Source organism: Zonotrichia albicollis, chromosome 5, assembly GCF_047830755.1.
Source record: "Zonotrichia albicollis isolate bZonAlb1 chromosome 5, bZonAlb1.hap1, whole genome shotgun sequence".
Taxonomy (NCBI): domain Eukaryota; kingdom Metazoa; phylum Chordata; class Aves; order Passeriformes; family Passerellidae; genus Zonotrichia; species Zonotrichia albicollis.
In genome coordinates this window covers 19,186,936-19,198,035 of record NC_133823.1, presented here as the reverse complement: position 1 = coordinate 19,198,035, position 11,100 = coordinate 19,186,936, and the positions used below count along the sequence as shown (strand labels likewise).

Here is an 11,100-nt window from a genome sequence, read left to right as displayed (position 1 = left end):
TGGTTACTTTATCCTTAAAAGTTGCTTTTCAAAGGGTTTATTAAGTGAGCTGGTATTGTTACTTGGAACAATTTAACTCCAGGGAAATCAATGAGTCCCCAGGCATGTCTGTTGTGGTCTAACATTGTAAAAATTGAGTTCTTCCCTTTATCTCCTGTGGTCTGGAGAGGGAGGAGCTTTTAGGGATGTTAATCCTGCAGATAACATGATTGCTGGTACTGATTTGTTGGGACCAAGAAAACAGTCTACACTTTACTGGTTTTCAGTGGTAAATCACTGTTCCACATTTTAGAACTGGTTTTAGTAATTTCAAGACTAAATAATGGCTAATTGTTAGTTATGAAGGTAAAGTATCACTTCTCATCTTAGAGTTTATGTTACTCAGAGAGGAAGGAAAAGTCTTGGCCATTATCAAACCAGTATTGTAATCTGTATCTTTCTTATACTCTGAAGGCAGCCTGTGAGTAGTTCCAGCTAAAAGAAAAAAAAAGGGGGGGGGGGAAAGAAAGAGAGAGAGAAACTCTGCAACATTCTATAGAGAATAATGCAGAATATTAAGTTTTTATTAATAGATTACCATCAACTAATTTGTGAATGCACATGGAATAAAATGAACTATGAACTATGTAACTATGAAACTCTGTTCAAGACACTTTAATCATCCTCAAACAGAGAACAACTGAGACATCTAATAAAAGAAAACATTGTGTGGGGCCACAGCCACAGGTCCATTTATTTGATATTACTTTTCAGAATGTTACTCATAAGAGAAACAATGAATAAAAATGTAGGTCTCAAATTGAAGTGGTAATGAAGAAGACAGCTACAGATAACCTGCAATGCTCTCTGACCAAAATAAGGATCTTGTTATTTTCAATACAGTAGAGTCCTATTGGTGAAAGAGCACAAAGTTCTTCACATAGAGAACTTATTCCCAAAGGGCCTGAGCTGGTTTCTGTAAATCTTTGCAGAACTTTATTGGAAATAAGAGCAGACCCAGAATAGCTGCTTCTACTTGGGACAAAACTTAAACTTTTTAGCACTGCATTACGAAAAACACCTATTATCCTGGTTAGACTTGGATAGCAAGGGGAGTCTTCTCTTTATTTTTCATGTTTTGCTTGATGTTATCCATGAGCAAATGCACAGCTGAACTTCTAGTAATGTCTTCAGACAAAGAACTCTAGAAGCTGTCAATTTAAAGTACTGTAGTAATGAAATCTAAGTTCCTTTCTAGCATTGATTTATACATGTTTTAAGGAGCTAAAGGTCATGCTTGAAACAGGATCACATGTTGTCATTGCAGGTGATTTTATTTTCATAAACTTTTCATCTTCAGCTGTGGGATTGAACATTTTTCTATTCCATCATTTTTCAACCTTTGTACAGAGAGATGAAACAGTATTTCTATGAAAACAAACTAATTATTGCTAAACAGTCAAGAATGTTGTTAATTATGTGACTTAAACAAATCATGCAATTTGTGAAACATTAAGGACTTTTATAAGATGATAATGATAACTACAAGTATTAAAACAGCCTTTAGAAAAGAACATTAGAATAAATATTCTAGGAATGAAACAATTCCTCTTCTACAGTTTGACATAGAACTTTTTCAGTCCTTCATCTCTGAATTCGTAAGCATTAAATGCACACACAGCTTGGAGCACTTCACAAAACAGAATAAATACATCTCATTTGAATCAATAAAGCTACTTCAGTTAACAAAGACTTCATTCTTGTTGGAGCAATCAAAATCTATATAATGTTTGCTTTGATTACTGGACTGGGATAAGTTTTCCCTGTACATTTGAGCTCTAATTGCCCTGCCACTAAGAGGCCAGCTGAAAAAAGACTGAAAACACACAACTGGGCTTCCATTACAGGCAACTGCAACAGATTTCCTCTTACTGTCACACACTGGTCACAAAATTGAGGTTTTCCTCTGAAAGCTTCTTTCTGTTGATTAAAAAAAAAGATTATCGGGTTACTTGTTGGCAGGAGTAAATGCATTCATGCATTCTGGGAAGGTACAGTAGGGGAGCTACTGGGGAGAGTTGCATTTCAAACCCACTGTGCAACAGAGTAGTTTGGCAGGATTCAAAATGAAAAAGGAAAAAAACCCAAAAACCACAAAACCAAAAAACCAAACACACAAAGTGAGGCTCTTTGTTTTTGTTGTAGCTGCTTTTCCTCACAGAGTAGATGGAAATGGGAAGGCCAGGGATGCTGCCATGTATTGAAACTCCCACAGTTTGCTGAATGTCATCAGTTTTAACAAAACAGTATATTCATGAAACTGCCGATATATTGAACTATACAGAAAATCTGTAACAATTAAAATTATGCCTTTTTTATCTAGAAGATAAATGAATGCTACACGAGTCTGTATGCAATTTGATAATATTGTAGAGCACCAAAATACTATGTTAACAGCTCATTTTCTTGGAAATTGGATTTCTTCATAGAACCTGCATCTTTCTAAACATATTTTGCCAGTGTGTTTTATTATTCTTCTTAAATATTTCTTTTTTCATGCTGTCAGTTTCCTCCCCTAATAGGTGGTTTAATAAATACTGTAATTATAATTCTTTCTAATGCTGCTTTCTGCCAAGTGCATCAGAGAAGAAAATCTATAAAATACACACATGGTAAGAGCAACCCAGAATATACATCTACAGAGAGAATTTGAAACAAGGATCCTAAAAGCAATTATGTTATTTTCTCATTGTAGTGAAGGCAGGGAAAAAACCACAAAAGCAGAGGTGGGCAGTGAGGTGGTATTGAAACGTCAGAGGGAGGGTTCTTGGGACACTTGTAAAGAAATTTCAAGGCATTGTACCCTGAAAGGGACAATCAGAAATTAGTACTTGGTAAATAGAAGAGAAACTCATGTCAGCTGGAATCAGATGATCTTGGGGCAGAGACTGACACCCCTCAGTCACATTAATATTCAACTCAAAGGTAGATATGTAGTCACAATGCTACAAAAATACATACTGAGTGGAGAGGGAGAGAAGAATATAAAACTGTTGCTCAACAGACTGAAATATTTCAAGTTATTCATGTCCTTCACCTCAGCCAAAGGGAAAAACTGAGGAAACGTGGTGTAGAATTCTGCACTATCAGAGACGGGCCTAAAAGTGGTTTGTTCTCCGATAAAATGCTTAGATAATGAGAAGCCATGGGACTCGGACATGTTCCTAAAACATTCACTACCCATCGATCTGTTGCAGAGACGGCGGGAGCTGCGAGCCGGGGCCGGAGCCGGCGTCTCGCATCTCCCTCTGCTGGGAGGCACCGCAATCGCCTTAGGAATGGCCGGGACAGCGCTCGCTCCAGGTCCCGACAAATACGGATTGACAGCAGGTCTCACCCTTGGTACTTTTGCAGTGATTTTTCAGGCAGATAGAGACTGAAATGATTACGCTTTTTCTCTCCTTTTTTTTTTTTTTTTGTTTTTTTCTTTTTTTTTTTTTTTTAATTTAATAGTGTACCATGCAATTGGAATAAGTAACGTAGTTTGGATACCGAGCTTCAAATGCTCATGAATGAGCTACAGCTCAAGAGCTGCTCAGAGAATATATTCACCAAAAAAAAAAAAAAAAGGGAAGAGAGAATAAATAAATAAATAAGAAAATTGTGATCTGTTTACAAACCACTTAAATGAAAGGAAAAGCTCTTTGGCTGCATTATTTGGCAGTAGCTGGAGGACACACATTTCAAAAATGGGAGAGGGGCTTAAGTCCCATTGCCATACAAAAATATGATGTCCCTGAAATTAAGGCTTAAACACCTTTGAAATTTTTACCTTTATTGCCTGGGCATATAAGTCCCCAGCTCCAGCAGTATTCTCTTACACAAATGACAACAGGATGTTATGCACCGTAGGATACAACAGGATAATATTCACAGTATCCAGCATATGTATAGGGACAGAATTTGGTCCTCCCTTTGGTATAATTAGTTTAAAAAGGTCCTCTTCAGATGTTATGAAAGACAAGCTGTTCAAAACAATGGTGAGTATACAACAAAGTTGTTAATTGTTAATAAATTTATTAAACAAATGAGAGCTGGGCACCTCAAAATGTCTCAGGAGCAGGATATCATATGGTCTTCCAGGTGATTCAGCACAGTTCTGTAGTATGGTTTGTTATGAGGTGAAACACTTTAAACAGTTTAAGTGTGCACTATTAACATATATGCTGATCCATGGACTTCCTAGTATAACGCCAAGACTGAAATTTTAGCACACTACAATAGTGCATAAGTAAGAATGAACTTGAAAAAATCTGTTTCCATAAATAAGCAGACAAAGTAGTGATTTTGGAAGATGAAACACAGTTGTTTTATTAAATTTCAATAGATATGAAAGAAATTTTCCTTGGACCACAACTCCACTGCAAATAGTCATTCTCAGCGTGAGAAAAACCACTCATAAGTTTTTACTGGAAATGAGGCTGTGTTGCTTTTGAAATGTAAGATATCAGGAGGGTTGCTTCATTTGCTGATTCCCAGTATCACACACAGCAACCACAGAGGAGGTAATTGCCTATCTGAACTATGCGAGCAAACTGCAGTACTTGATAGCTTGGGGCAGGCATGTCAGTGAAGTGAGAGGTTTGTCACACACCTGCTTTTTGGATTGCGCTGTGCTGGGCTCTGTCATAAAATAAGAGCAGCATGGCAGAGCCTGAGGGAATGGCACAGCCAAAAGTAGGTGTGTGTGCCACATGCTCCCCTGAACTGCAAACAGCTCGAGCAGGAACATGCGAAATACAGCCCTCTCTCAACCATGCCATGCTGTGTTAGGGGTGGGGCAGTAGCTGAGAGCATCTTGGCTATCGTCATCACCTGGTGGGTAGCCTGAATCCACATCCCTTACTGCCATTTGTGTGGAAAATGAGTCCTCGGCTCAGTTGGCCAGAGCTGACAGTACTTGCCAAGGAACACAAGGCTCAGGGAGAGGACTGGTTAGCAAATTCTTACAGCTAATTATCAATGCACAAAAGAGATTCTTCTTCTTGTTCAAACCAGCATTGCTGACATCGCACATAACACAGGGGACCCGAGTATCTCCACTTCAAAGTCATCAATCAAATTTTGAAACTCTTTGCAGTGGGGGCTGGGGTCCTTGAACCACTGGAAACTGGTTTGAACCAGGTGGAACTGGTTTGATCCAGTTGAATCAGGTTTGAAATTATTGGAATCAGTTTAATCCTGTTTGAATTGTTTAAAATTGGTTTGAAGTGGTTGCAACTGGTTTGATCCAGTTGAACCAGCTGGATCCAGTTTGAACTGGTTTATACAACTTAGAGCCAGTTTTGACTAGATTGAACATTAGTCCAAATTTCTTAATGGAAGGGCTGTTAAACATTGGAATGGACTACCCAGGCAGATGGTGATCATCAGGATCATCATCTTTGGAGGTGCTCAAGAAATAACTGAACATGGCACTTAATTCCATGGTCTAGTTCACAAGCTGGTGAAAAGTAAAGGTTTAGACTCAATGACCTGAGAGGTCTTTTACAACTGAATTTGTTCTGGGATTGTTTTAGTGCAACTCCAGATGCTTGGGCAACAAAATACACTAAAGTCAAATTCACCAATGCACAAGTCACACAAAAACTTTTAAAATGTTGCCCTAGATTTTATAATCATCTATTAGGAGTATCTAATTTAAAGATGAGATTTCTTGAACTTACCTGAAAAACTAAGGTGACACCTGTTAGGCTGCTAAAGCCACTTTCCAATGCAGACTCTTTGACACTTGATATTTCTGTCCAAATATGAAAATTGGAAATTGATACTTGCTTCAGATGAGTGTATGAAAGGTATGGAGTGGTTTTTAGGACACTAAAGGTAACAAAGTGTTAGACTTACATTACAGATACTTCTAAGTCGCAGACTTTTCAGAGAGATGGGAAATACCTTTCCAGCCAGGTTCTGTCAGGGAAACAAAACAACTGCTTTTGGAAGAAACCCAGGTAATTTGCACTTTCAAATCCCAAAACTCTGAATTACCTCAATCCTTTATCTCCATGTCAAATTTGAAATTTATTAAGCTGGGATAATAATTCTGTTTATCTCATAAGGAGAAAAATGAAGAGTTCTTGGACAGACTTGCTCCTCAGTAGGGAAAATCCAATGTGGTGGTATTGGGGATGGCCCAGACAAAAAAGTCATTTCTCGGAGTATATTGGATTTCTGAGAAAGCTCAGTGATGCAGACGCATGAAACATCCTTGGATGCCCTTTCCTACACATAATTGAACATGGAAAGATTTGAAAGCATGTTTTCCAGATAAGACCCCTATCCAGTTATTGGTTGCTGTTGCTTGAGCCATCTTCTCCAGGCCAAGGTATAGCCACTTCAGTAAAAAGTGGTTACTGAACACCTCAGGCTGCAGTACCTTTGCTCCTCCATTGTCCACCACACCTTGGGTACTGGGAAAGGACTTTCTTCCCAAGTGAGGGCTTGTGGTCCCTGTGCCATCACTTCTGTCACAGCTGTAAACCAGCAATGCTCCTCCTTGCACCTACTCCAGGGAACGGAGGCAGCCACCAGGGATCCCCAGGCAGGGCTGCAGGGACATCATCTTGAAATTGGGATGGACCTATTTAATGAGGTCACTGAGCTACTAACTAGAAACTAAGCCTGGAACTATAGGTATTACTCCTGGGAGGCCCCAAAACATCAAAAATAAATTAACTCTGATTAATGGAGAAGCAAGCCCTCCCTCTCCGTTCCCTTGTGGCAAGAGATGTGCTCGTCAGCTGGTGCTGCAACAAATGCCTCCTCTGCATGTGACATCCTTCAGGCGTCTCTCTTCCTGCCTCTGAAAAGTTTTCCCTGGAACAGGGGAAACAGTGAGTCTCAAAAAAAGGAGAGATGCTCCCAATTCACAGAGTTAGGGCAAAACAGGCAAATAAATATCATACATGGGGATCTGTTCTGCTGACTATCTGATCTAGGGAGCATGAAGTCAGGGATTACTGTGGGGAGCATCTGCAATCAAAAAAAGCCCCTGCTCAGGACTTGCATTCTCCTTTGAATGTGGGTAAAAGTTGAGAGTTTCCTTTCTACCACTTGCACAGAAACTTAAAGCACAGATTTTGGTGGAGCCTTAATATTTCCTAGCCTAGCTGTATTGTTTGAAGCAGATGGGACTCGCCCCCTTAAAAGATGTAGAACAGAGAGGAGATGGAGAGATGGAGTTCTTCAGTTGGAGAGAATCACTGAGAGTTATTAGGTAAAAACCAGCCTGTTGAGCTTGAAACACAGCCTACTTGGGGCACCTCCAGGCATGCCCAGAACAAAAACTACCCCTTTTTCCATGCTCTTAGCCTCTACCAAAAAAACCTAAACAATCAAAACCCAACATAAAAACAAACAAACAAACAACAAAAACCCAAAAGAAAGCAAAAAACCCCAAACCAAAGCCCCCAACAATTTGGACTTTGCTTTCCTGTCACACTGCAGCTTTATATCAGCTGTTGTAGAGGAGAAAAAACTGCTGCCCCGCCAGATCCTGAGACGGGAACAGTCTGGGTAATTCCCTGGGAAGGACATTAAAGCCAGGGGGCAGATGGGACAGAGCCTCCCTTGGGGCAGACAGCTCCAGCGGCCCCAGGAAACCCTCCTGCAGCATTGGAAAGGCTGGTAGCTCTTTTCCTGTGTGGAAGGGACAGGGAGGGGAAGGCAAAGCCAGAAAGACTGGGAAGATCCCATCCACGCCTCCCAGGAAAAGAGGCCTCGCACGCAGCCCAGCTTGGGGGAACTTTGGGCTGGAGAAGGCAATGCTCTCTGGAGTACCCTGGTGTGGGGAGGATTCCGGGGCTACAGCCCCTGGCATTGGCACACTTGGTGTGTGAGGTGCTGGGTCTGCTCGTGATGGCCCGCTGTGGCTCTGCCAAGGGAAGGACAACTTAGAAAAGAAAAGAAAACCCAAAACCAAACATAAAACCCACCAAAACCAAAACCCACCAAAACCAAACCAACCAGAGAAAAAAACCCAAACAAACAACAACAACAAAAAAACCCTATAGAAGGCAGCAGATCAAGCCGATCACTGGTTGAGCAGTGAACCTGAGGTGTGGGCACTGCTATCCTTCTCAGTGAGATTTGATGGGCACGTGGTGAATTCAGAGGCCGGGTGCAGCTTTTTGGGGGTGCAAGAAGATGGAAGGATAAGGGCTGGAAGGGAGTGACCCCAGCCATAGGAGAGAAGCCCTGGAGGGCAGATGGGGAGATGCTCCCCAGGAGTGGTGGGTAATCCAGCAGCTCTCCTGGTGCGATCTCTCCCCCTGCCCTGCTGCTTGTGGGAGCAGACTAGTACACCCCGTCCGGCATGGGGCTCCCCGACCCTGCATTTGCTGGCTCCCTAAAGATGATCCTTAACGCCCAGAGTCCTGAAGGCGTGTGCGGGGGTATCAGGCCCACGGGGACAGTCTGGGGATGCGAGAGCCGCGGGTGTGGTGGGGTCCGGCAGCGCAGCCCCGCCTGCCGTGCCCAGGTGTGCGGGGCGGGGGTGCAGCGTGCCCTGGTGCTGCTGCTGCCGCCGCTGCGTGTGCGAGCGCGCACGTGTGCGCACCAACATCGGCGTGCGCCTGTGCCCGCGGCTCTGCGCGCAGGGGGCGCGGGCGGAGGAGGCGAAAGGGGGCCGGTTCTGCGGCGGGTGGCTCCCAGCCTCCCCCGCCCCCTTCCCTCTGGGTCTGCTCCTCGCTCCGGCTCGCATTCTATCGCAGGCGGCCGGCGCAGCCCTCGCTCCCCAGCCCCAGCCCCAGCCCCAGCCCCGGCCCCGGCCCCCGCCCACCCCCGGGGTGGAGGCAGCCGCGCCGAGCCGCCCGCGGGAAGAAAGCAGCGCTCCGCCGGCTCCGCGCCCCTCCGCGGGGCCATGCAGCGCCTCTGCCCGCCCGGCCCGAGCGCAGCCTCGCGCCCCGCCGCCCTCCGCGCAGCCTGAGCGCCTGGCGGGGGCTCCGCTCCGCACCCGGAGCTGGGACGGGGCCGGCACCGGCGGCACAGCAAAGCTCCGCGGCTCCGCGACACTGCCCCGCTGCCCCGGCCATGGGGAAGGGGCTGGAGGGGACAGCGGCCCGCTGCGGACTGGGACTGGGATACCTGCTGCAGACGGTGGTGCTCCCCGCCCTGGCCGTCCTGGGGGCCAGCCGCCCCGGATCCGCGGCGCAAGGTAAGGTGATGGATGGATGCAAGGATGGATGGAGAGGGGTTGGGGCATCCTCCTTGTGCGGGTTGGAAATGCGAGTTTATGCCATGATTATCTTTTTTACTGCGTTTGTGTGTGCAAACAGTGCAATCGCCCGCATGCACGATCCCCGCCGGGGTCTGGAGGGTCCGGTCGTACCTGCCGGGTCGAGTCTGTAGGTGCCGAGCCTGGCCGGGACAGGCGTTTGCCTGCACTCCGTCCTCAAATGAGGCACGGAGAGCGGCGGGGAAGTTGGCGCTGAAGGAGCCCCGCCGGCAGCCCTCCGGGGCGGGAGAGCCGCCGGTACGCCCCGCAGGGCCGGCAAGGTGCGGGGAAAGGCAGGTGCGGGGCGGGTGTCCCTCCCAGCGGCAAAGCCAGAGCCTGGAGCTCTGCAATCGACGGTCAGCCTTGAACCCCCGAAGGCCCCCCAACGCTCTCCTTCTTCCTGCCAAAAACATGATACACCCGAAGGGAGTCACCGTCTTTCTGTGTTTATGTTTTGAGATTTTGTTTCCTTTCCCGTGTCGGGGATTCTGGAGTACATCTCGGTCTGCCTTCCCGGTAGCCCGTGTACAAATTTCCCCTTTTAAGTGGCAATGTATTGCTTCTCAGTGCGTGTTTAGGGGTTTTTGAGAGCATCACAAAGAGCCCTGGCTCAGTGTGTCACCCACCAGGCTGACAGCCACAGCAGGGGGCTTTTTCTCCTGCGAGCTGATGCTGGACAAACTTTCTCGGTGTTTCTCTTCTTTCTTTCCAGGAGTTAGACCTAATGTGGAAATGTGTTGCTTTTGTAGAACACAGGAGAGAGAAAGAGAGCTTGCTGCTGCATGTGGGCAGAGCTGCACATAGCAAAGATGTGCGGGGTTGGGTAAAGCAGTTGGAAATCTCAGTTATATGATTAACAAGAGAAAAGAAATTTTAGAAGCTTCTTTGTTTGTTTATTTTCCACATGTATGTAGCCACGAAGTAATAACATGCACCACAGTTTTGATTTGAAGTTACTACCATAATGCAAGTGTAAGAATACTTGATTTTCCCCACATCATGTCTGTGGAGATGCATTTGTGAAAACTGCACAGATCTGACCCTGTGCTCTCACCCAGCCATTACAAAGTGCACTCCTCTGTGGCCTTTTTGACAGGAGAACAGCAATGGTTGTTCTGATTCCTGGTGCCCCATGCAGGCTTTCTGTGGGTTCTCCCAGGCATGGAGCTGTAGGTTTGCTGCTGGTGGGCTGGGTGCACTGAACATCATGTCTGTACATGTAACAGTGCTAATCCGTTTCCTGCTGATACTCACTCCATCCCCTCAGAGTCACATTCCCTTGCTCATTTATTTCACAGGAAGATCAGAAATCTGGCCATGAAAAGGGAGTAGCAGGGAATGAGAGCACAAAAATCCCTTATGCATCATGGCATGCTTCATCTGTGTCTTCCATATAATTTCCTTTCACTGGTTGTTTTCCTGTTCATGGTAAGACAGGTTTGATATTTTGTATTTAGGGGTTTAAGTAGTGCCATATGTGTGTGGACCTACATGTCAGGGGGTTTGTATCAGCCTGTGTCGATAGAGAGAGATATGACATGTCCGAGGGTGTTGGAGAAGAAAGCTCCCCTCAGACAGTTGGACCTGGAGTGGAAAGGAGCCTGCTGGCTCTGCTGGCAGGATACGGGAGTTTCACATGACAGATGGCCTGAGCAGGGAAGAGAGGACCCCCTGCGTTCGGCTGTTCCAGAGCGCTGCTCGCGGTGCCACAGGGCTCATGCCTCCCACTCCCGGATGGTTTCTCCTTCCCACACTTGCCCTCTGTGACACAACGCTGTGTGACAGAAGTGCTATGAGGGCACAGGAGCCAGAGCCCCTGTTCCTATCCTGCAAAGGACAACGCAGTGTGG

General features: G+C 45.6%; 1 protein-coding gene and 1 long non-coding RNA gene across 3 annotated transcripts in view; one reads left to right on the top strand and one right to left on the bottom strand.

Annotated features, from left to right (window-relative positions):
- Window positions 1-464: 464 nt before the first annotated feature.
- LOC113458981 (uncharacterized) lies at window positions 465-9,959 on the bottom strand. The gene is made up of 4 exons (XR_003379730.2): window positions 9,365-9,959; window positions 5,884-5,946; window positions 5,706-5,779; window positions 465-1,959 (listed from the first exon to the last, which is right to left on the bottom strand). It is a non-coding gene; the product is annotated as an uncharacterized LOC113458981 (long non-coding RNA).
- UNC5C (unc-5 netrin receptor C) overlaps window positions 8,582-11,100 on the top strand; it is a 243,902-nt gene continuing 241,383 nt past the window's right edge. The window contains exon 1 of one of the 2 annotated variants that reach the window (XM_026791990.2): window positions 8,582-9,190. In XM_026791990.2, coding sequence (XP_026647791.2) covers window positions 9,067-9,190 — 124 coding nt within the window. In that variant the 5' untranslated portion in view covers window positions 8,582-9,066. The remainder of the gene's footprint in view (window positions 9,191-11,100) is intronic. The other variant, XM_005484617.4, reaches the window with a different exon arrangement.